This window comes from Euprymna scolopes, unplaced genomic scaffold (assembly GCF_053919585.1).
Source record: "Euprymna scolopes isolate OS-2025 unplaced genomic scaffold, ASM5391958v1 sca73, whole genome shotgun sequence".
In the NCBI taxonomy this organism is placed as follows: domain Eukaryota; kingdom Metazoa; phylum Mollusca; class Cephalopoda; order Sepiida; family Sepiolidae; genus Euprymna; species Euprymna scolopes.
Window position 1 is genome coordinate 41,863 of NW_027633802.1, and position 26,556 is coordinate 68,418.

The 26,556-nt window shown below is 35.8% G+C and overlaps 1 protein-coding gene across 1 annotated transcript in view; it reads right to left on the reverse strand.

The window, feature by feature from the left end:
- The window catches only part of LOC145276125 (sodium/hydrogen exchanger 2-like), a gene marked incomplete at its 5' end in the record, with an annotated part of 87,247 nt that overhangs the window by 25,394 nt on the left and 35,297 nt on the right, over positions 1–26,556 (reverse strand). The window contains 2 exons of the mRNA XM_080127669.1: positions 2,857–2,978; positions 17,979–18,074. Of these exons, the coding sequence (XP_079983795.1) occupies positions 2,857–2,978; positions 17,979–18,074 (218 nt within the window). The remainder of the gene's footprint in view (positions 1–2,856; positions 2,979–17,978; positions 18,075–26,556) is intronic.

Below are 26,556 nucleotides of genomic sequence, written 5' to 3' on the forward strand. Positions count from 1 at the left end.
AGCCCCAGAAGGAGGACGAGACACCTCAGAGGCCAAGTTGAGAGAGGCGACCGCCACAGTGGATGAGAGACTACGAAATGTGATCTTGAGATCAGGGAGGCATGTGGTTAGAAGCAAGAAAGACAAGTCTTACTGTGGGTGCTCAGCGAGTGAGTTTAGGTGAAGAAAAGGAAGAACAAAGATGGCAGCCAGCATTTTTATTTCGTCTGTTCTCGCATAATCTCGTGTGTGCGTGAAGATGGAAACTATAAAACGATGTTCATTTCTCGGTGCTGCGAGATTGTTCCCGCTCAGGCACGAGATAAGGCAACGAGAGTAGAGACAGAGGTCTGTAGCGATAATCTTTCTTGAACATTCCGTTTGTGTATTTGAGGTGAACCCCCCCATTATACTTCACAAAATACCGTTCACCTTTACGTTTTCATCTTTTTATTACAAACATCGAAAATGTTGTTCATAGCATGACGCACTACAAAATGGCTCAACTCCTGAAAGATTAATACTGATCTGATTTTTTAATTTGTAGCTCGGCACTGCCATAAAAAATATCACGCATTTTTCTTTATCCTTCGAGGCTAAGAAAATTCCATCCGTTTTCTACCTTTCCACCTCTGTCTCAAACTAATTTTCATACCCCAAAGAATTCTCTCGGTGGCTCTGCTATTCATTTACATTTAACTGTCAGCTCCATCAAAAATTTTTGTAATAAATTCTGCAACAATGTGCCTATTCAAGCTACCTTACCAATTTTTATAATCACACTTAGTCTAATCACATCAAGTCTATTGATTACAACCATTTATACAATAATGTCGATTGCATTAATGCTATGAGCCACTATACTTTTATACCCACTTCACATACTTGCGAGTGGATGTAATAGAAGTGGCACCGTGATAGCAGTTGAAAAAACTAGTATAAGAGAAACCGGAAACTAGAAGTTCTTTTTCCCTTACATTTAAGGCTCCTCCCATCAACTGCTTTCACGATGCCACTCCTACCATATTCACAAGCAAGTTTTGGATTGAATGAAGCGATAGTGCATTCGGTGTGGAAAAAGTATACCAGTATCATATTCATTAATACCATTATCATTCGAAGGGGTCGGTACAGCACCTTCTTCCTGTTGATACAGTATAAAAAAAGGCATAAAAGCTCCCCTGCTCGTTTTCTTGTGCAATGTGTTCCAATTTTATGGCAATTGTAACATATTACTCTAATTCTAGATGGCTTCCTAAGCTTGTCTGGCTGATCCGGCCTCTACCTAGGTATCCTCGCTAAACCCGCTAACCATGCTAACCTGTTGATCTACTACAAAAAAGCAAATAATCTTCAACAAGTCCAGATCGCAAATTATACTACTCATTAACTTACTCTTATTCTACAAAAAAAAAAAAAAAAAAAAAATCGCACTGACTTAAAAAAAGTACATCCTTTTACTTTCAAGAGGCTTCCTATTGTTAATGATAGCCGGGTAACATAAACCAACAAATTGAACGATATTTAAGTTGGCAAATATCTTGGACCTGTTTTCTGTGCATGCATCAATTATCAGTGATGCTTGATTTCCCTATCATGAGGTAAGCAATATTTTATTCGTTTTGATTTTTAACATCTGAAAAAAAATAGCCTATTGTATAATGCAGAGTCGTTTTTTTCTGTATGTGTGTCAAGCTCAAACTCAGAAACTACTAACAATACAGGCTTTACTCATTTCGATTTTGTATGATTCCGAGATAATTATGATAACTATTCAAAGTTCAAAGTTATCAGTTCCTAAATATGTCATTCCTGGCCCCCATCAATTTGTGCTAAATTAAATGAATAGTTTCTAATTTCCAAGAAATTGTGTTTAGACATTAAATCAAACATTAAACAAAGAATTAATACATATTTGTATTCAATCATTCTTGAAGCATGCGACGCATGGATACCAAACGCGTACATACAAACGATAATCCAAGCAATAAAAAGAAGATGCCTCATTGGAATCTCATACAAGATGCATATCACCAACAATGAAGTCTGTACAAAGGCCACTCAACAAGTGCGTCTCTATGAAGATCTACTGATCACGGTTAAAAAGAGAATTCAAATGGTATGGACAGGTAATATGCTCAGAAGGACTTGAAAACAAAGAATTGACCCAGAAAAAAATGGATGAGATAGATAGAAGAAGTTGGCCGACAACATCCTTGATTAGGCAGGCAAAAGTTTCGATATTATCCAGGCACTCGACTACAATCCCATCAAGTGGAGCCAGCTGGTTTACTGTCCATCTATGATGCAGTGCACCTAATGACCTAGGTGGGTTAGAGGAACAGTATCAATAGTAGTATTCAATCAACTGTATATAATGAATTCTTTTCAACCTGAATATTTTACATTTAGTTGGTTGGTTGGTTGCTTTTGTTTTACGGCATATCAACCCTTTTCGGGTTATTTAATGCCGAATCCAAAGATTTTGAAGAAAATTTTTTTAATAGAATGTATTTGTTGTGTTTACGTCGGTTTCTATTTAACCCATAGTTGGGACCCTAACAGGTACTACCACTCCGGGTCAGAGTGGACCTGGGAGCAATGGTAATTAAAGGGTGGCTCCACACTCCCCAAAGCCCACAAGCTGGGGCCTCACCACTGGATATAGTTTAAGGTCATATCCAGGACCCCCCATTGAGGGACTTTTACCCTCTGCAGGGGGACAGACAGCGTATTCTAATGCCCCACCGACAGGGCCGTTTACATTTAGTATTTTTACAATCTTTGTATTCATATTTCAAATTATTAGTTATATTTCAGGTACGTAAATCTAGAAGAAAACCAAACAAACTGCAGAGAAAGTCACCGGATACTTACTCAAAAACCGATAAAACAAACACAGGAATAAAGTCCACAAGACGAAGCCAGTGTGCCATTCATGTTTAGGTTCCACAAGTGCCAATCCCAGGAACAGGAAGATAACAATTTCCGTGGCTGTGCTGCAATAAAAAAACGTTGCACTGCAGTAAGAAAATCTATTAAACAGATAAAGTTAACTTATAATCCGAACACCTGTGATATAATGGCCAATTATGTCAAGGTAATATGTCGGTTGATATCCCAATAAGATACATAAACTGGTTTCGATTACGAAAATGCGAACTAAAAGAGTTGAATGCAAATTCTCAACTCAACCGTTCTCGGCTTGAGCAACAGCTGACATAAATGTTTTTACTGACTTGAAAAAATACGATACTTATTCTTGTTGTTGTTTTTCTGTGGATCACAAAGACAAGCGTAAAAAGAGATAAGAATTATACGCTGTTGGCAACATTCTGTAGAAGCGTTAGAATTACGCAGATATGAATCGGAATGCGTTCTTAAGTAACGTAAGAATAACGATTATATGAGTTAAATTTAATCGATATTGATAATGATAAATTAGGCTACGTTATGTATTTTCAACTTATGGCTACAAGATAGATATTTTGAGGTGGGCTTAAGGCTTCTAAATTGTTAATAACCAAGAAAGCTTAGATATACTAAAGCTACGTCAATCAAAGTCTGTTGTTCCGAGACTCTTTCCATTTTTTTCATACGGGTCACCACTTATCAAGTCCCAGTTAGTGGCATAAGAGATTCAAGGAACGCAAGAAGTTTGTGACGGATGATGAGAGGTGTGGGAGGAGTAATAAAGTCACAATATCAGAGTTGATTGGCCAAATAAAAAAATTCATGGATAAGAACCGTCGTGTGTCTATAGAGACAAAAATGACAAAATTTGATGTCAATATGAGAACGGTACACACAATTATTCTTGAGGAACAAGCATGGAGGATTTTGTGCAAAATTTGCACAAAATCTCAGTGCCCAGAGAAGATTAGAAAGAAAGACCAAAATGTGCGTCAACACAGTTCCCTACCCTCCCTATATTCAGACTTTGCTCCCTATGACTTTTTGTTATTCCCTAAGTTCAAGGAAAACCTTGGAGGCTGTCGTTATGAAACAATTGAGGAAATGAAAGAGGCTATGACGACGGTCATTGATACGCTCAGACAAGATAACTTCCATAAAGCATTTCAGAAGGTGTTAGAATAATACAAGTGCAACCGGGGGAGATTATTTCGAAGGGGATTTAATGTGTGTACTATCAATAAAATGTACTAACAATAAAATGTACTAACAATAAAATGTACTATCAACAAAATGTACTATCAACAAAATGTACTAACAATAAAATGTACTAACAATGAAATGTACTATCAATAAAATGTACAATCAATGAAATGTACTAACAATAAAATGTACTAACAATAAAATGTACTAACAATAAAAAGTACTATCAATAAAATATACTATCAATGAAATATACTATCAATGAAATGTACTATCAATAAAATATGCTATCAATGAAATGTACTATCAATGAAATGTAGTATCAATAAAATGTAGTATCAATGAAAAGTACTATCAATAAAATGTACTATCAATAAAATGTACTATCAATAAAATGTACTATCAATAAAATGTAAAAGTGCCCATACGAAAAAATCTGGAAACTTATTGAAGACACCTCGTATTTTTTATATCTCTCATTTTCTCTCATCTGTAATAATATTTTAATTTTATATTTCCTCCCTGACGGATATACCTGCTAGTTACATAAGAAATGACACATTTTTCATTAACGTTCTTATTTTACACGCTCTTTCAAGGTATGTCGTTTATTTTTGCTCTTATTATATACGTCGTTCATGTCTCTCACGTTCGTCACTCTTTCCCTTTCACTGTCTATTTAAATTAAATGGGGTAGTCTGTTATAATTTAAAGTGAATATCTCTAATGCTATTACACACGCAGTATGGTTAAGAAAAGGGAGTTAATCCTGATATTTGCACTTTTATTTTCATATTTAATTGGCTTGGCAAACTCACACTTTCTGATTCAACAAGGGATAATATATATATATATATATATATATATATATATATATATATATATATATATATATATATATTTGGCCGTCTGTAGCGTCCTCAGACTTTTAAAGAAATGTTCGCTATTTTGGGATGAAAGAGTGGAAGAGTGAATGAGGTCAGGGAGGTTTGCGAGGAGGGCGGAGGAGGAAGAGAGGAAGGGAACAAGGAGGGAAGGAGGGGGGCGTTTGGTATGTCGATAATGTGTTAGTTTTGGGGTTTAAGGAACTTGTGGGGGGAGGGTCTGGGAGGTTCATTTCTGGTGTGGCTGAGGGCATAGGGATACATGAGGGGAAGGGGAATATGTGGGGGTGGGAGGAGGGGGGTTACTTTAAAATTCGAGTCTTAGTGTTAAGGTTTTTAAGGTCTCGTTGGTGAGGTGATTTCTTGGTAAGTATGTTTTGAGCTGTTGAGTGTTCGCTTATGTTAGGAGGCGGGGGGGGGGGCTATGATTCGATTTATTTAGTTTTAGTTTTTTGTTGTTAATTGTTTGGAGAGGGTCAGCTAGCGGTCGCAGCCACGGGTAAACACATGCGCACGTACACACATATATACTTAAAAGAAACGGTCACAGGTACACATACATGCCCGCCCTGGCGTGCAAATGTATGTGCATAGGTCTCGTTGGTGAGGTGATTTCTTGGTAAGTATGTTTTGAGCTGTTGAGTGTTCGCTTATGTTAGGAGGCGGGGGGGGGGGCTATGATTCGATTTATTTAGTTTTAGTTTTTATTTTGTTGTTAATTGTTTGGAGAGGGTCAGCTAGCGGTCGCAGCCACGGGTAAACACATGCGCACGTACACACATATATACTTAAAAGAAACGGTCACAGGTACACATACATGCCCGCCCTGGCGTGCAAATGTATGTGCATATGTGCGCCTGCATGCATAGACACCTGCGTTGTTATCGCTTGCGTCAAATTTTCTTTAAGGTGCTAAGATTGGGTGCGCGTGCGTAGGCATGGATGTGCACATACACAGATACATACATACATCGACGCCCCTGCCCCCAAGGAGGCGATTATACGGGCTTCTATGCGCATATTGATTCAGGCATACCACCACCCCACGCATACGTTCAAGCGCGTGCACGCATGCAGATACCAATACTCGTGAGCACATACATCGACATATATACACAGCTGCACACCATGTGGACAGCAGGCAGCGGGCATCTATACTCTCACATCCACACAAGCATACACAGGCACGTGCACACACACACTGGTACCCCGTGTACACACGGACGCCCACATGGATGTACACGCGCGTGCATACACACACATACACACCCAGTTTTGCAGACAGTTATTGGTATAGACATATTCGTCTGGATAGATTTAAATTTAAGTTCATTTGTGGGTACACGCACCCTCACTCCCTCAAGCACAGATATGTGCGCACGCATATACATACGCGTATATAGCGTGGCATACCGTAAATATGGGCGCGGGTGTCATCCACATATACTTAACATACGCATTAATAAGCACCCACGTACCCGGGATAGTGGTTCTAATTAGCCATGTTTATAGATTTTGGGGAGGAGGCAGGGGCGTCGATGTATGTATGTATCTGTGTATGTGCACATCCATGCCTACACACGCGCACCTAATCTTAGCACCTTAAAGAAAATTTGTCGCAAGCGAGAACAATGCAGGTGTCTATGCATGCAGGCACACATATGCACATACATTTGCACGCCATGGCGGGCATGTATGTGTACCCGTGACCGTTTCTTTTAAGTATATATGTGTGTACGTGCGCACGTGTGTACCCGTGGATGCGACGGCTAGCTGACCCTCTCCAAACAATTAACAACAAAATAAAAACTAAAAATAAATAAACCGAATCATACCCCGCGCCTCAAAACATACTTACCAAGAAATCACCTAACCAACGAGACGCTAAAAACCTTAACACTAAGACTCGAATTTTAAAGTAACTCCCCTCCTCCCACCCCCACATATACCCCTTCCCCTCATGTATCCCTATGCCCTCAGCCACACCAGAAATGAACTTCCCAGACAAGTTCCTTAAACCCCAAAACTAAAACATTATCGACATATCAAACGCCCCCCCACCTTCCCTCCGTTCCCTTTCTCTCTTCCTCCTCCGCCCTCCTCGCAAACCTCCCTGACCTCATTCACTCTTCCACTCTTTCATCACAAAATAGGGAACATTTCTGTAAAAATCTGAGGACACTTCAGACGGCCAAAAAAAAAAAAAGGCCGTGTAGCCGAAACAATAATGTAACTTAACAGAAAGATACGGTAATAAACAATAAAACGCATATTTGCTCTACAACAGTATTGAGCACTTTCTTCAGTTTTTATTAATTACCATCTCCATTATATATATATATATATATATATATATATATATATATATATATATATATATATATATTACAGGTAGAAAAAAATAAGAATAATTGAATTTTAACCAGGTTCGTTGATAGTGCTCAATCAAAGAGAGCAAATTATATTTTTTATTATTCTTTATGTAAATACAGTCATATCTTGCTACGATATGCAAACCATTTCAATCATTTTTGATCTCATCAGATTAAAAAAATAAATTTTTGTATTTTAATTCTTCCTGCCTGATGAGATCAAATATGAAACGGTCTGCACATCATATCAAGATATGACTGTATTTACATAAATAATAATAATAATAATAATAATAATAATAATAATAATAATAATTATATATATATATATATATATATATAATTGAGAAATGTGTGTGTTAAATATACAATGTTTATTAATTTATTTATTTATTAAATATGGTTTTATGGGCACTCACGATGGCAAGATAGCATAATTTCCAAATATAGCGAAAAGTGCATATTTACTATCTTTCTCCGATATTCACGCCCTATTATTTATCTCACAATACATTTATGTTTTCTTCATCTAAATTTTGTGTACATGATAATATTTTTCTTTACATAAAAAATAATTGTTATTGTTAATTAAACATTCTTTAAATAAAACTTGTATATTATTCTTTGTCCATTTGTATTAGTTTAAATCATTTAAAATATATATATATTGTTTCTCCTTGCCATAAATTGTTATAATGTGATGATGATCTAGTCTATTTCGTGACTATATGAACTTTTCTAGACTTTACGTATAGAAGAGCCTACGGTGAATTGTTGATATAATCCTGTATCTACACTCTCTTTAACATATACCACAATATTGTCTTATTTATTCTGGGATCTTTATGATCACAATACTGGCGTCAACAGGTTTTGCTGTTGCAGTGTTTTGTGCAACAGACATCCTTAAGTTCGAATACAACATTACTCGGACGTTGCATCACCCACTGGCAAAAAGAACATTGATTTATGTTGGATGCAGCATAACCATTACAACAGAGTTGGATTTTTCGAAAATATATGTAATTTGCTGGGTAAAATTGTTAATTACAAGCATAACAGTAAGAAGGTAAAAATCGTGTAAGATTTTTAATACACAAGGCGTACCTAAGCTGCGAAAGGATTAAAATGTTTTCGTTCTTAAGGAGAATTTGAAGTCATTCTGCAACACAAGGTTTAAAATCCAAATCGTTCGAGCACGTTTGTCGATTTGTATTTGATTTTAATCAAGAACAGATAAGTTTAAACAAATTAAAATTTTTCCAGAATTAAAAAATGTATCATCTTCTAGAAGATGTTACCAGACATAAAAAAAACAAATGAAAAACCGGTAACTAATTTTACGAGGCAGAAATAAAGGAATTTAAACGTGTCGGTTTGGAAATCATTAAACATCAACAAGATCAACAACTGCAATAAGAAAGGGAAGAAATATCAAGAGAAAATAGAAGAAGAACAACTTTAACTCTAAAATAAATTCCAGGAAAAAAATAAACAATTGAAACAAAGGAAAAAATATCAGAGGGAAATGGAAGAACAACTTTAACATAAATTAAATTGCAGGGAAAAAACAATTGGAACAAACGGAAGAAATATCAGAAGAAAATGGAAAAAAAAACCAACTTTGACTCTGAATTACATTTAAGGAAAAAATAAACAATTGGAACAAAGGAAACAAATATTAGAAGAAAATGGAAGAACAACTTTGACCCTAAAATAAATTTCAGGGAAAAAAAATTGAACAAAGAAAACAAATATCAGAAGAAAATGGAAGAACAACTTTGACTCTAAAATAAATTTCAGGAAAAAAAAAATTTGAACAAAGAAAACAAATATCAGAAGAAAATGGAAGAACAACAACTGTGACTCTAAAATATATTCAAGGCAAAAAAAACAAAAAAAAAAACAATTTAAACAAAGGAAACAAATATTAGAAGAAAATGAAAAAAAAAAAAAAACTTAGAGTCTTAAATAATTTTTTTTTACATAGGCATCACCGCTTAAAAAGCCAAGAGGCCACTCGATGATAAGGGTTAAAGTAGAAATTGGACAATATAGTAACCGTTAGTAAATGGAGATTCGGTAAATTTGTTAACTTATATGGAACGGTTCATCAAAAACTTGTTTACGTTAGACTTGAAGACAACCATATTGTAGTCAGCTGGAAAACAGTACAATGGAAGAAAATTCCATAGGCGTGCAGTTCGAATAAAAGAAGCTTTGCTCATGGAATCTACGTGTAGGTTTAGGCACAGATAAAGAGTGGGGGAAATTATTGATAGCGATTTCTGCTAGACGGGTGTTTCTTGTGAAAGTTTGGCGAGGGGGGGCATAGATTGGAGCTCAGCCGAGCGCTTGCCATCAAAGTAACGATAAAGCAGAAACAAACTCGCAACATCTCTTATGTGAGAAAGAGGTTGCAGGGAAGAGAAAAGGACACCCCCTACGATGCTACGGAGTCTATTTTGAACCCTATCAAGGCAGGATAAGTCCTTTCTAGCAGCTCCTGCCCAAATGTGGCAACAGTACTCCATCCTTGGACGTACCTGGATCTTATATAGACAGAGAATTGCATCAGCAGTGAGATATCTACTGGATCGATAGAAGGATCCCACCAATTTTTCAGCGGTCTTGGCAACAGATTTAATGTATGTGTTCCATTTAAGATCATGAGTAAAGGTCAAGCCCAGAAGCTTGTCAAAACATGAGGCCTCCCCAAGACGAGAGCCATTCAGCCATTAATTTTAATTGATGCCAGCTGGGGATCAGAGCGTTGATGATGTTAAGATAAAAGCTTGGTTTTAGATGCATTAAAAGTAACCAGTCAACTCTTTCCCCATTGTACCACTTGCTTAAGATCAGAGGAGAGAGAATCAGAGAGAACTTGGTTGTTTTCTGTCTTCGATGTGCTACCGTAGATAGTAGTGTCATCAGCATCTATGAATGATGTAAGGATGTGATTTGGAAGATCATTAATGTAGATCAGGAAGAGAGTTGGGCCCAGAATGGACCCCTAAGGGACTCCAGCATTAATACTAAGAGCTTCTGATTTCTGCCCATCAACCACTACTCTTATGAACATATCAGAGAGAAATGATTTAATAATTGAGAAGACATTTTCAGCAATACCGTAGCTGGAGATCTTGTGAAGTAGACCTTTATGCCATACTCTATCAAAAGCCTTTGATATGTCAAGAGCAATTGCTCTAGAAAGGTAGCCTCCGTCGAGAGATTTGCTAATGCTATTAGATATAATTGTAAGCACATCTGCTGTAGATCTAGCAGAACAGAAACCATATTGCGTGTCACTAAGAAGGTTATTTTTGCTGAGACGGTTGATTACTTCCCTATTTAACACAGATTCCAGCAACTTACTCATGATGTACAGGAGACTTACTGGCCTGTACTGAGAGGGAGATGAGCGATTACCTGAATTCTTAAATACAGGGCATACTGATGAGATTTTCCAGAGTGATGGGAAGCAATTCTCCTTAAGACAACGTTCAAACAGTTTTGTAAGGATGGACGCTAGTCCTAGTTGAAGTCTTTTGAGTACTATAATTGGAATACCAGCAGGGCCGGTTGCTTTACTGGAAAAAACACACACAAAAAAAACAAAACAATTGAGACAAAAGGAACAAATATTAGAAGAAAATGGAAGAACTACAACTTTGACTCTAAAACCAGGAAAAAAAAAACAATCGGAACAAAGGAAACAAATATCAGAAGAAAATGGAACAAAAACAACTTTGACTAACAAATAAATTCCAGGAAAAATACAATTAGAACAAAAGGGAACAAATAACAGAAGAAAATCGAAGACCAACAACTTTGACTCTAAAATAAATTCAAGGAAAAAAACCATTCTAACAAAAAGAACAAATATCAGAGAAAAATAGAAGAACTACAACTTTGACTATAAAATAAATTCTAGGAAAAATTAACTATTTAAACAAAGGAAATAAATATCAGAAGAAAATGCAAATTCAAGCAGAAAATAAACAATTGGAAAAAACGGAACAAATTTCAGAAGTAAATGGAAGCACAACTTTGACTCTAAAATAAATTCAAGGAAAAAAATTCGAACAAACAGAAGAAATATCAAAAAAATATAGAAGAACTACAAATCTGACTCTAAAATAAATTCCAGGAGAAATAAACAATTTGAACAAAGGAAACAAATATCAGAAGAAAATCGAAGAATAGCCAGTTTGACTCTAAAATAAATTCCAGGCAAAAAAAAAAAAAAAGAAGTGAAACAAAGGGAACAAATATCAGAAGAAAATGGAAGACTCTATGAAAAATTCCAGGGAAAAAAACAATTGGAACAAAAGGAAGCAATATCAGAAGAAAATGCAAGATCAACAAATTTGACTCTAAAATAAATTCAAGGAAAAAAACAATTTGCCCAGAAAGAACGAATATCAGACAAAATAGAAGAACTACAACTTTGACTCTATTTGATTTTATTCCAGAAAATAATAAACAATTAGAACAAAGGGAACAAATATCAGAAGAAATTGGAAGAACAAAAACGTTGACTCTAAAATAAATTCACCAAGGGAAACAAATATTAGAAGAAAATAGAAGAATAATAAATTTGACTCTAAAAAAATTCCCCCAAAAAATAAACAAGGCAGAAAATATCAGAAGAAAATCGAAGAATATCAACTTTGACTCTTAAATACATTCCAGGCAAAACTAAACAATTGGAAATAAGCAAACAAATATCAGAAGAATATCGAAGAGTAGCAACTTGGACGCTTTAATAAATTCCAGGCAAAAATAAAAAATTATACCAAAAGGAACAAATATTAGAAGAATATGGAAGAACGGCGACTTTGCACTCTACAAGAAATTCCAGGAAATGATAAACAATTTAAACAAAGGGAGGCAATGTCAGATGAAAATGGAACCACAACAACTTTGACTCTAAAATAAATCACAAGAAAAAAATAAACAATTGAAACAAAGGGAACAAATATCAGAAAAAATAGAAGAATAGAAACTCTCACCCTAAAATAAATTTCAGGAAAAATAAGCAATTTAAACAAAAGAGGGACACGCCAGACGAGAATGGAATAATAGAAACTGTGACTTTAAAATAAATTCCAGGAATAAAACAATTTGAACCAAGGGATCAGATATTAGAAGGAAATGTAAGAGCAAGAACTTTTACTCTAAAATAAATTCTAGGGGGAAAAAATTGAACAAAGGAAAGAAATATCGAAACAACATAGAAGAACGACAATTAAATTCTAATGAAAAAATGGAACTAAGGGAACAAATATCAGAAGAAAATTGAAACAAAAAAAACTTTAATTCTTACACTAATTTCAGGAAAAAATAAACAATTGGAACAAAGGGAGCAATTATAAGAAGAAAGTGGAAGAACAACAACTTTGATCCTAAACTAAATTCATGGAAAAAACAGTTGGGACAAAGGAAACAAATAATAGAAGAAAATGGAAGAACAATAACTATGACTCAAAAATAAATTCCAGGAAAAAATAAATAATTTCACCAAAGAAAACAAATATCAGAAGAAAATGGGAGAACAACAACTATGACTCTAAAATAAATTCCAGGAAAAAATAAACAATTTTAACAAACGGAACAAATATCAGAAGAAAATGGGAGAACAACAACTATTACTCTAAAATAAATTCCAGGAAAAAATAAACAATTTTAACAAACGGAACAAATATCAGAAGAAAATGGGAGAACAACAGCTATGACTCTAAAATAAATTCCAGGAAAAAATAAACAATTTTAACAAACGGAACAAATATCAGAAGAAAATGGGAGAACAACAACTATGACTCTAAAATAAATTCCAGGAAAAAATAAACAATTTTAACAAACGGAACAAATATCAGAAGAAAATGGGAGAACAACAACTATGACTCTAAAATAAATTCCAGGAAAAAATAAACAATTTTAACAAACGGAACAAATATCAGAAGAAAATGGGAGAACAACAACTATGACTCTAAAATAAATTCCAGGAAAAAATAAACAATTATAACAAACGGAACAAATATCAGAAGAAAATGGGAGAACAACAACTATGACTCTAAAATAAATTCCAGGAAAAAATAAACAATTTTAACAAACGGAACAAATATCAGAAGAAAATGGGAGAACAACAACTATGACTCTAAAATAAATTCCAGGAAAAAATAAACAATTTTAACAAACGGAACAAATATCAGAAGAAAATGGGAGAACAACAACTATGACTCTAAAATAAATTCCAGGAAAAAATAAACAATTTTAACAAACGGAACAAATATCAGAAGAAAATGGGAGAACAACAACTATGACTCTAAAATAAATTCCAGGAAAAAATAAACAATTTTAACAAACGGAACAAATATCAGAAGAAAATGGGAGAACAACAACTATGACTCTAAAATAAATTCCAGGAAAAAATAAACAATTTTAACAAACGGAACAAATATCAGAAGAAAATGGGAGAACAACAACTATGACTCTAAAATAAATTCCAGGAAAAAATAAACAATTTTAACAAACGGAACAAATATCAGAAGAAAATGGGAGAACAACAACTATGACTCTAAAATAAATTCCAGGAAAAAATAAACAATTTTAACAAACGGAACAAATATCAGAAGAAAATGGGAGAACAACAACTATGACTCTAAAATAAATTCCAGGAAAAAATAAACAATTTTAACAAACGGAACAAATATCAGAAGAAAATGGGAGAACAACAACTATGACTCTAAAATAAATTCCAGGAAAAAATAAACAATTTTAACAAACGGAACAAATATCAGAAGAAAATGGGAGAACAACAACTATGACTCTAAAATAAATTCCAGGAAAAAATAAACAATTATAACAAACGGAACAAATATCAGAAGAAAATGGGAGAACAACAACTATGACTCTAAAATAAATTCCAGGAAAAAATAAACAATTATAACAAACGGAACAAATATCAGAAGAAAATGGGAGAACAACAACTATGACTCTAAAATAAATTCCAGGAAAAAATAAACAATTTTAACAAACGGAACAAATATCAGAAGAAAATGGGAGAACAACAACTATTACTCTTAAATAAATTCCAGGAAAAAATAAACAATTTTAACAAACGGAACAAATATCAGAAGAAAATGGGAGAACAACAGCTATGACTCTAAAATAAATTCCAGGAAAAAATAAACAATTTTAACAAACGGAACAAATATCAGAAGAAAATGGGAGAACAACAACTATGACTCTAAAATAAATTCCAGGAAAAAATAAACAATTTTAACAAACGGAACAAATATCAGAAGAAAATGGGAGAACAACAACTATGACTCTAAAAAAATTTCCAGGAAAAAATAAACAATTTTAACAAACGGAACAAATATCAGAAGAAAATTGGAGAACAACAACTATGACTCTAAAATAAATTCCAGGAAAAAATAAACAATTTTAACAAACGGAACAAATATCAGAAGAAAATGGGAGAACAACAACTATGACTCTAAAATAAATTCCAGGAAAAAATAAACAATTTTAACAAACGGAACAAATATCAGAAGAAAATGGGAGAACAACAACTATGACTCTAAAATAAATTCCAGGAAAAAATAAACAATTATAACAAACGGAACAAATATCAGAAGAAAATGGGAGAACAACAACTATGACTCTAAAATAAATTCCAGGAAAAAATAAACAATTTTAACAAACGGAACAAATATCAGAAGAAAATGGGAGAACAACAACTATGACTCTAAAATAAATTCCAGGAAAAAATAAACAATTTTAACAAACGGAACAAATATCAGAAGAAAATGGGAGAACAACAACTATGACTCTAAAATAAATTCCAGGAAAAAATAAACAATTTTAACAAACGGAACAAATATCAGAAGAAAATGGGAGAACAACAACTATGACTCTAAAATAAATTCCAGGAAAAAATAAACAATTTTAACAAACGGAACAAATATCAGAAGAAAATGGGAGAACAACAACTATGACTCTAAAATAAATTCCAGGAAAAAATAAACAATTTTAACAAACGGAACAAATATCAGAAGAAAATGGGAGAACAACAACTATGACTCTAAAATAAATTCCAGGAAAAAATAAACAATTTTAACAAACGGAACAAATATCAGAAGAAAATGGGAGAACAACAACTATGACTCTAAAATAAATTCCAGGAAAAAATAAACAATTTTAACAAACGGAACAAATATCAGAAGAAAATGGGAGAACAACAACTATGACTCTAAAATAAATTCCAGGAAAAAATAAACAATTTTAACAAACGGAACAAATATCAGAAGAAAATGGGAGAACAACAACTATGACTCTAAAATAAATTCCAGGAAAAAATAAACAATTTTAACAAACGGAACAAATATCAGAAGAAAATGGGAGAACAACAACTATGACTCTAAAATAAATTCCAGGAAAAAATAAACAATTATAACAAACGGAACAAATATCAGAAGAAAATGGGAGAACAACAACTATGACTCTAAAATAAATTCCAGGAAAAAATAAACAATTATAACAAACGGAACAAATATCAGAAGAAAATGGGAGAACAACAACTATGACTCTAAAATAAATTCCAGGAAAAAATAAACAATTTTAACAAACGGAACAAATATCAGAAGAAAATGGGAGAACAACAACTATTACTCTAAAATAAATTCCAGGAAAAAATAAACAATTTTAACAAACGGAACAAATATCAGAAGAAAATGGGAGAACAACAACTATGACTCTAAAATAAATTCCAGGAAAAAATAAACAATTTTAACAAACGGAACAAATATCAGAAGAAAATGGGAGAACAACAACTATGACTCTAAAATAAATTCCAGGAAAAAATAAACAATTTTAACAAACGGAACAAATATCAGAAGAAAATGGGAGAACAACAACTATGACTCTAAAATAAATTCCAGGAAAAAATAAACAATTTTAACAAACGGAACAAATATCAGAAGAAAATGGGAGAACAACAACTATGACTCTAAAATAAATTCCAGGAAAAAATAAACAATTTTAACAAACGGAACAAATATCTAAAATAAATTCCTGGAGAAAAGCAAAAACAATCTGAACAAAGGAAACACTTATCAGAAGAGAATGAAAGAACAATAACTTTGACTTGAAAATAAATTCCCCGAAAAATAAACAATTTTTTACAAAGGAAACAAATATAAGAAAAAATGCAAGAACAACAATTTTGACTCTAAAATAAATTCCAGGAAATATAAATAATTGAAACAAAGAAGAAAATGAAAAAACAACTTTGACTCTAAAATAAATCTCAGGAAAAAAATAAATAATAGCCTTAAAACGTTTCATTTTCATAAAAATGTAGAAATGTATGGATCTTGGAAGGATAAAATCGAAGACTACACCAGTCTTGAAAAAAAATCTACATTCTATGTAAAAAATAAAATTCATTAGTGCTTGTGCAGACTTCTCCACAAGAATAAGAAATGCATCAAAAGACAGTTTTGGTGAATAGCAAACAGGGTCCTGAAACAGAAGTATATATCCTCTATCCCAACTGTCCTCCATGGACCTGAGATAATTTTATTTGCATCTAACAAAACAGCAGTCTTTGCTAAAAACTTTGCAGCAAATTTTACCTTTTACAACCAGGGTCACCTACTTTTTGTGACTGATAACGCGTTATGCGACATACAAATATGTATGCGTGATGTTGCTAAGCTTATCTTGACTCTAGTAAAACAACTGATCCTGGCGGCATTCCAATCATAATGCTCAGAAAACTTCAACCGGCACAAAGCATCGCCAGCGAGTTACTGATATTGTAACTTTGTGCCTGTATGGATCTAGTTCTCATACTTACTAAGCTGCTAAACGTTGTCTTAAATAAAAATGCTTTCAACATCCTGGAAAACTCCATCAGTCTGTCCAGTATTTAAAAATTCCTGACATTGGTCCTCTGCCTCTCAGTCTCCCGTGTGTCATGATTAAGTTGATTGAATCTGTGATAAATAGAGTAGTCAACCACCCCAGCAAAAATAATCCACTCAGTGATATGTAATATGGTTTCCGTTTTTCTATTGATATTACATTTAGCTATAACATTACATAGGATTAGTGAACATATCAATGAGGGCTTTGTTTCTTCGTTTGACGGATCAAAGGCTTTTGAAAAGGTAGGGCATAAAGGTCTACTTCACAAGAGGGTCAGCTGCGCAATAGCCGAAAATGTCCTCACGGTTATTAAACCCTTTCTCTCTGATGGTTATAAAAGTAGTTGTCGATGGGCAGAAATCAGAAGCTCATACTATCAACACTGACGTCCCTTCCATCAATTATCTTCCTGACTTTTGCCAATGATCTCCCAAATCACATTCTTAGATCATTCGTAGACATTTATGCTGATTAATAAAACTTTGGATTTAAAATTATATTTGAAACACACACACACACATCTAATGAAATTTCAATTTAACTTATTTATAATATTGCATTAATCAACTCAACGAAAGTAACTAATCAGCTTGTATATTATCACACATCTGGGAAATTTTATAACATCCAAATGTAGAAAATAATATTTTGATGCTTTCAATATTAATATGTTACAAAATATACCTACCTTGCTACTTTGGCAAAATACTTGACCGTCGTACGCGATTTTCGAGTGATGTTGTTGAAGGCATATTGGGCCTGAATAAGACCACATCCTATCAAACTGTAAACAGAAACAGGGCATCCAAATTAAAGCATACACGTAATCTATTTAATATTTAAATACATAACAAAAATTAGAAATCATTTGGATCTTAGAATTTTAGCATGTAAAAGAACGGCATTTTAAATTGTGTTCAAATGTCAAAACAGATATATATGTGTACAGGGAAGAGAAATAAAAGAAATGGAAGGTATTTTAACCTTAAAAAGGGGTGGGTATGTTAAAACGAAGCCATTTCTTAAATTTGATTATGCAGTTTTGGAAAAAAAAGGAAAAAATAAAAACGCATACATATAAATGAATATACATAAAAATAAACATGCAATATGTGCCCGTTTAAACAGTGTTTTTTTTGTTTTGTTTTTAAAATTTTTTTTTGTTAATGAAAACAATGCAAAAAGGATAGGACATTTTTGAAAAATTAGAAAGAAAACTAATGTGCACCAAAAAAATAAAAGAAAAAAAGTCAATTGTAATTTCTGCGCGCCTTAAAATAATCATGCAAAAGGTATTTTGTCGAAAAGGAAAATTGTAAAGAGTTTTTTTTTCAGCAAAAGTATTAGTTACGCATTAGTAAGTTAAAGTGTTAATACAAATAAAATGGATACAGTTTAACGTCTTGTCCAGGACTATTTTTTGTTTGATATATTAGAAATCTATATGCATACAGGCCCGTGAAAAAAAAATTATTCAGTCGAATCCCCAACAAGTTTTGAGAAAAACTCTGTAACTTTATTCTTATTGTGGGTTTCGTGAATACATCAGCGATATTTTGTTCTGTTGATATGTAATTCAAAATAATGGATTCCTTTTTCACCTCGTTTTTTTATGAAATGGCATTTTATATCTATATGCTTAGATCTTTGGTTGATTATCGTGTTCTGTGCTAAGACTATACTGGCTTGATTATCACAATTAATTACTACGGGGCTTTTAGTTAATTCTGGCTCTAAAATAGTCTTTAGGATATTTTTCGGGTAGAGTGCTTCCTGGGTCGTGTGTGTGATCGCGATAAATTCTGCTTCACACGTAGAGAGAGATACAATATCTTGCTTTTTAGATTTCCATGAAATAATAGGCCCACTTTATGAGAGTGAAACAATATCCAGATACACTCTTGCGATCTTCGTCGTTTGCCCAATCTGAATCCGAAAAACCTTCTAATTTTAGGGGATTTCTTGATTTTCTAAATACTAACTTCTGTTCTTTAGTTCCTTTTAAATAACGCAGGACTTGTTTAGCTCTGTTTAAATCCTTCATTGTCGGTCGTGATAATTTTTGTGACAGTTTTGTTACTGTATAGCATATGTTGGGCGTGGTTGAAGTCATTAAATATATAAGACTGCCTATAATTTCGCAATATTGTGTGTCATTTATTATTTCAGATTCTGTGTGTATATTTTTATTAATATCATTTTCGACCGGTGTAGAGCGTTTCTTGAACTTTCCCATTCCGAATTTTAATAGTATTTTGTCGATGTATCTCGATTGAGTCATTGTAACAAGTCCTTTGCTTTGAGTAAATTCTATCACCAGAAATCAGGATATTTTGCCAATATCGGTCATTTTGGATCTTTTACTTAATTTGTTCTTAACATCGGTTAACATTATGTCACACTTTGATGCGATTAAAATATCATCGACCCACAAAACCAAAATCAGTAGTTTATCGTCTTTGTGTTCGGTATATAAAAAGGGGTCTACAGCGCATTGTCTAAATTGTTGCTTAATAATATAATCATGAAATACTGTATTCCAACACTGAGCACTTTGCTTTAGACCATATAATGACTTGTTAAGTCGCCACACGCTATTTTTATTTTTCATTATAAATCCCTCTGGAGGGGTAATATAAATTTCACAGTCTATTGGGGGCATTCAAATAAGCATTTTTTACGTCCATTTGATGGATGTTTCGGTCATATTGTGATGCGATTTGCAGTAAAATTCTGATTGTCGTTAGGTTTGTGGTCGATGAAAACGTAGACTAATATTCTCTACCGTAAATCCGAGAGTACCCTTTATCAACAAATCTTGCTTTGTACTGTTCTACGCCTGATGCTGTAGTCTTTTTTGTGAAGATCCATCTTGTAGAAATAACATGTTTCTCTTTTGGGAGAGGCACTACCGTATAGGTATCATTTTCGGTTAAGGCATCTATTTCTTTTTTCATGGCAACTTTCCATTCATCACAATGTTCTGAATTAATTGCTTCGTTAAAGCTTTTTGGCGCATTTTCCATTGAATAGCAATAGTCGATTTGATAATCTTTTATATTGTTGACCACAAAAAAATCGGGTCGCCTTCTATTTCTTTTGGGATATCTTTCGACTTCATCATCATCATCATCATCATCATCATCATCATCATCATCATCATCATCATCATGGACACTCTTGTCTCCGTCATTTTTATTGTCTTCGTTTGTTTTAATTATTTGAAGGAATATAATTTCATCTTCTTCATATGACGGGGTTTCGTCTGTAAAATTAAACGTGTCTGTGAATTTTACACATCGGATTCTTTTTATTTTATTTTTTTCTGGAAAAAATAATAAATTGGCTGGACTGTTTTTTATCGTATCCAAGAAATATACCTCTGTCGGCCATTTACTCTTTTTTATCTATATATGCGAAGCAAGTTGAACCAAATATATGCATTCTGCTTAAATTTGTTTTTTTTTACCACAGAAAGATTCATATGGAGTTTTAGATAGTGTTTTGTTAAAGCGCCTGTTGCGTATATAGGCTGCCGCCATAAGTGCGTACGTCAAGAGGTTTTAGGGAGTTTTGATTTAATGAGTAGGCATCTTGCCATTTCAAAAAGTGTCCGCCACGTACGTTCAGCAGTCCCGTTTTGGTGTGGCGATCTAGGAGCTGATGTTTCATGCCTGATATGATGGTTAATTAGTAAAAGTTCAAAGTCTTTATTGGTGAATTCCGTACCGTTGTCAGAGAGAATACACTTGATTTCACCGTAGGGTGCCATGTCGGCTAAATTTTTTTTAGTTGCTAGCAGGGTATCAGATTTGTTCTTTAAAAAGTAAACCATTGTTAAACCTGAATTGCCAGCTATGAAATTTAGCACATATCTATAATGTTCTCTGGCCATCAGTTTCACGGGACCGTTCTAGTCACAATGCACCATTGATAGGATTTTTTTGGCCTTTTTGTCTGGTATCTTGCTTTGATAGTGTGGAGAAATGCGTGACTTACCTGGATAGACCACGTGCGGGTCGGTCACCGAAAATAAATAAAAAGAAAGAAAAGAAACGGTCAAGACTCTTATTTATAGAGTAGTGATCACGTGAGTTAGAAAAATATGCAAATAGAGGTGAACGATTTTGCGATATAAAAAGCCTGTGTTGTTAAGAGGAGGGGCAGACTGTTGGCAGAAGTCAGTGCTGTCAGACGTGCTTTAGAGTTTTGTTATTATATGCTGTGCTCGATTGTTGGGAGAGAGAAAAGAGAAGAGGAGGAACCAAGAAGACATTCTGCAGGTACTTTGATACAACGGGAGCGCAATTCAACAATCAACCATTTTCTTTGGTTTAAGAACACAAAGGAATCGAGATACTTGACTTTGTGTTGGTTTTAAGCTATTTCGGCGCTTAATGTGCGGTGACTAACAATGGTCAGATTCGACATTCGCTTAATACCCGTTCGACGGATCTACCACTGGACCGGCTGTCGTCGAATGGATTGAAAAGGCAGAGAAAAATCTGTAAACTGTGCAAAATTAAAGAACCAGCCACAGTTATCCCTTTGAGGCTAACCGGAAGGGCCTATGCAGTCTACCAACAACTCGGGGATGAACCAGACTGGGATGAAATCAAGCAGAGCCTGTATACAGCGTTTGGTACAGATCCATTTGTTGCGTGGCAACAGTTCACGAGCCGGACACTTCAACCCAAGTCAACAGTCGACGTGTACCTAGCCGACCTGCGAAAATTATCTGTACCGTTTGGTGGGGTCAACGATAAAATATTAAGCTGTGCTTTTTTGGTAGGCCTACCCAAGGAGGTCAGTAAACTGTTGCGGGCATCATCAAGAATCGATGAATTGTCAACTGATGAGTTATTGGCCCGAGCTCGAAACATCTGTAAGGAACAGGAACCAATTGTAGCAGCAGCTCGTTTTCGACATGGAGGCAATGTGGACTCTCTTCCAGATAGTAATAAGCATGCCACCCCAGTGTGCTATAAATGTGGGGAGGCCAATCATTTTGCTAAAGAGTGCCGGAGTGATAGGAGAGGTGCATATCCACAATCAAATAGACCAGTGCAATGCTATCGCTGCAATAAGTTTGGGCACATATCTCGCAACTGTTCGGGAAACGAAGTTGGGGGCAAGGTACTATCGCTACCCTTGCCCCTGCCAACCAATAAACACTGGATTGCCTGTCATTAGCGTTAAACTTGATGATGTGCAGTGTTCAGCACTTATAGACACGGGGTGTTCCCGGTCTATAGTTAGTGCCCATTGCTGTCCGGTGTGGCGGAGGAACCCAGTCGGCGTTATGACCATCAATGGCTTATCACGGGTATGTTGTGGTGAAGGGACAGTCACAATCTGTACTGAGAAGGGTGACACAGCTAAAGTTGACGTTCTGGTGATGCAGGAGAAACCCCTTGGCTACGACATGTTGCTTGGAATTGATGCAATACAAGCACTAGGAGGCGTTACAATCACATCAGCTAGATGTATCAGGCTTGGAGAAGGGAAAGACGTCTGTGCAGCCATGTCGATTGAAGAAAAGGACTTCTGTGCTACATTTGATGACAACGAAAGGGTGTGGACTGCAAAGTGGAAATGGGCCATGGGCCAGGAACCAGATCGGCTGTGCAACACGATTCCAGAGTATGCAGTCTCTACCAAGAATAGGGCCGCATATGAAGAAGAACTTCAGATGTGGACAACGGTTGGTTAATACCATACCCACAGGAACGTCTGGGACCACCCAAGGGATTAATTCCGCTCATGGCTGTTGAACAACCTACCAAAGAAAAAATTCGTCCCGTAATGGATTACCGAGAGTTGAATCGGCATGTTGATGCGTTTACCGGAAACGCAGATGTGTGCGCTGCTAAACTGAGAGAGTGGCGTCAAAAAGGGAGCAATGTAGCACTTCTGGATCTAAAGAGGGCCTACCTGCAGATACGTGTCCATGAGTCATTATGGCCGTTTCAGACAGTACTACTCAAGGGAAAACTATATTGTTTGACACGTTTGGGTTTTGGCCTAAACGTAGCACCCTTGATTATGACAACCATTATTAAAACTGTTTTGATGCAGGATGAGACCACAGCAAAAGCTGCGTCAGCCTACATAGATGACATCTATGTTAATGAGGACATAATGTCTGCGGATGCAGTTCGATTAAAACTGAAAGCGTTTGGGTTAATAAGCAAAGACCCTAAGCGCCTAAAGGATGGAGTGCCCGTGCTAGGCCTCGAGGTCTGGGAGGAGGGCAATACGTTGAGATGGAAACGAGGGAGCCCACTTCCAAAGTTACCCAATGTATTAACAAGACGTACTGTGTTTTCCATTTGTGGTAAATTGGTAGGGCATCTACCTGTCTGTGGATGGCTCCGATCAGCAATAGGAGTGGTGAAAAGACGAGTAACTACAGTAACAAAAGGATGGGACGATGTTGCGGATGATGATTCTCTCCAACAAATGATGGCTGAAATGTTGTCCAGAGTGCATAGGAATGACCCTGCCCGGGGTGAGTGGCAAGTGTCTGGAAACGAACTAAATGCATGGGTTGACGCAAGTTCGTTGGCTACAGGTGTCGTGTTGGAGCAACTAGATGTTGTTGTGGAAGATGCATGCTGGCTTCGTCCGAAAAATGATGTCCAACATATAAATTTGGCAGAACTTGATGCCACGTTAAAAGGTCTTAATCTCGCATTGCAATGGCAGACTAATGTTGTGCATCTCCACACTGACTCATTGTGTGTTTACCATTGGTTAACCGACACCTTGACTGAAAAGGCTCGAGTTAAGACTAGAGCTGCAAGTGAAATGCTAGTACGAAGGAGACTAGCAATAATTAAGCGTCTAGTTGACGAATACAGCTTGCAGGTAGACATTACGTTAGTCTCGTCGATGCAGAATTTGGCTGATAGCTTGACTCGAGTACCAAAGAGGTGAATCGATGCAATGAGGCAGGGATCCGATCTTCAACAACAAACATGCGCGACTGTAACGGATCAATTAACACCTGACCAGATCCGTATGATACACCAGCAGATTGGACATCCTGGAATTCAGAGGACTGCATATTTTGTCCGAAGAGTATGCCCTGCAACTACAAAAGCATCAGTGAAAGCAGCCATACGTTCGTGTGAAGAGTGTCAGAGAATTGATCCGGCACCATCCCAATGGCAAAAAGGGAAGCTCGAGGTGGAGGGCAACTGGCAGCGAGTAGGGATGGACATAACACATTATGGGGACAAACATTTTTTGACCATGACGGATTGTGGCCCGACGCGTTTCACAATATGGCGCCTGTTGACACGACAGGATGCAGCCAGCATTATACAACAGTTGAGAGCCGTCTTTTTTGAACGTGGTGCCCCGATTGAAATTCTGACTGATAATGCCGCCACATTTCGATGTCAAGAATTTCAGAAATTCGTGCACGAATGGGGGATTAAAATGCATTATCGGTGTGCATATTATCCCGAGGGTAATGGTATAGCAGAACGGTGTCACCGCACCATCAAAAGAATTGCAGCCAGGACGCAGTGCTCTATTCCAGAAGCTGTGCACTGGTATAATATAACACCCAAGGACAATGCAACACCAGCAACTGCACCAGCCAATAGGATTTACCAATATGAACAGCGTGTGAAAGGAGTTGATGCCATACCATCAGTGGTAAGTGTTGTCAATACACCATATCAGGTGGGAGACCTTGTTTGGATAAAACCCCCGAATGCTGGGTGCACTACGAAAATTTTCCGGGGAAAAATAGACGAAATCATAAGTCCTCAGACCATGTTGATTGGTGGCATACCACGTCACGTAAAAGATATCCGCCCTTGTTATACCTCTTCTGATTCTGAGGACGATGAGGAGGATCACACACCGTTCAGAGATGATCCTGATCACTTACTGCCCCTTCAGGTGAGCATAGAAACACCACCAACAGAACCAGACGAGGGAATGATGGGACATACTGATGACAATAGTGAGGAGAGCGATGGACACAAGGAAGTAATGCCTCATCGAAATACTCGACAGAGACGAATACTGCCCACCCCCCGTGATTGCGAAACCCCGCGAGAAGGGATGATGGAGCACACCGAGGAGATGACGCCTCCGATTCTTCGGAGAAGTACCCGACAAAGACGGATACTGCCCCCCTGCCCTGATTGTGAGACACCGCCTATGGAACCACGAGACGGGATAATTGAACAGACTGGTAGTAATGATGGTGGTAATGAAGAAAAGAGCAATGAGGAAGTGTTGCCCCCGATTCTTCGAAGGAGTACCCGCCAACGACGATTGCCCGCATGTCCTGTTTGTGATCATGAGATCAGGGGGGAGTGTGGAGAAATGCATGACTTACCTGGATAGACCACGTGCGGGTCGGTCACCAAAAATAAATAAAAAGAAAGAAAAGAAACGGTCAAGACTCTTATTTATAGAGTAGTGATCACGTGAGTTAGAAGAATATGCAAATAGAGGTGAACGATTTTGCGATATAAAAAGCCTGTGTTGTTAAGAGGCGGGGCAGACTGTTGGCAGAAGTCAGTGCTGTCAGACGTGCTTTAGAGTTTTGTTATTATATGCTGTGCTCGATTGTTGGGAGAGAGAAAAGAGAAGAGGAGGAACCAAGAAGACATTCTGCAGATATTTGACTTTGTGTTGGTTTTATTCTCTTCCGTCTTGGTAAGTCTTTTGTCTTCTTTTTTGCTGACTGGTGTCTCTGCTGTCTTACTAACAGTTTCCGCTTCAGTCTTACTAAGTGGGGTTTTGTCTGTCTTAATAATTGTTTTCTCTTCTATCCTACTAATTGTTTGTCCTCCTGTCTTACTAACTGTTTCCCTTCTGTCATATTGTTTTTTCTTCGGTCTTAGTTACTGTTTTCTTTTCTGTGTTACGAATTGTTTGCTCTTCTGTCTTGCTAACCGTTTTATTTTCTATCTTACTAACTGTTTTTTTCTTCTGTCTGGGTACCCCTTTTGTGTTACTAACGGGGTTTTCTTCTATCTTACTAACTGTTCCTCTATTGTCATTCTAAGTGTTTTCTCTTCTGTCTTACTAATGTTTTGTCTTCTGTCTTATTAACTGTTTTTCTTCTGTCTTACTTTTTTTCTCGTCTGTCGTGCTATTAACTGTTGTTTCTTCTGTCTTACGCACTGGTTTCTTTTTTGTTTTACTTTTTTCCTTCTGTCTTACTAACTGTTTTTTCTTTTCTCTTACTAACTGTTTTTTTCTCTGTATTACTACCTGTTTTTTCTCATGTTTAA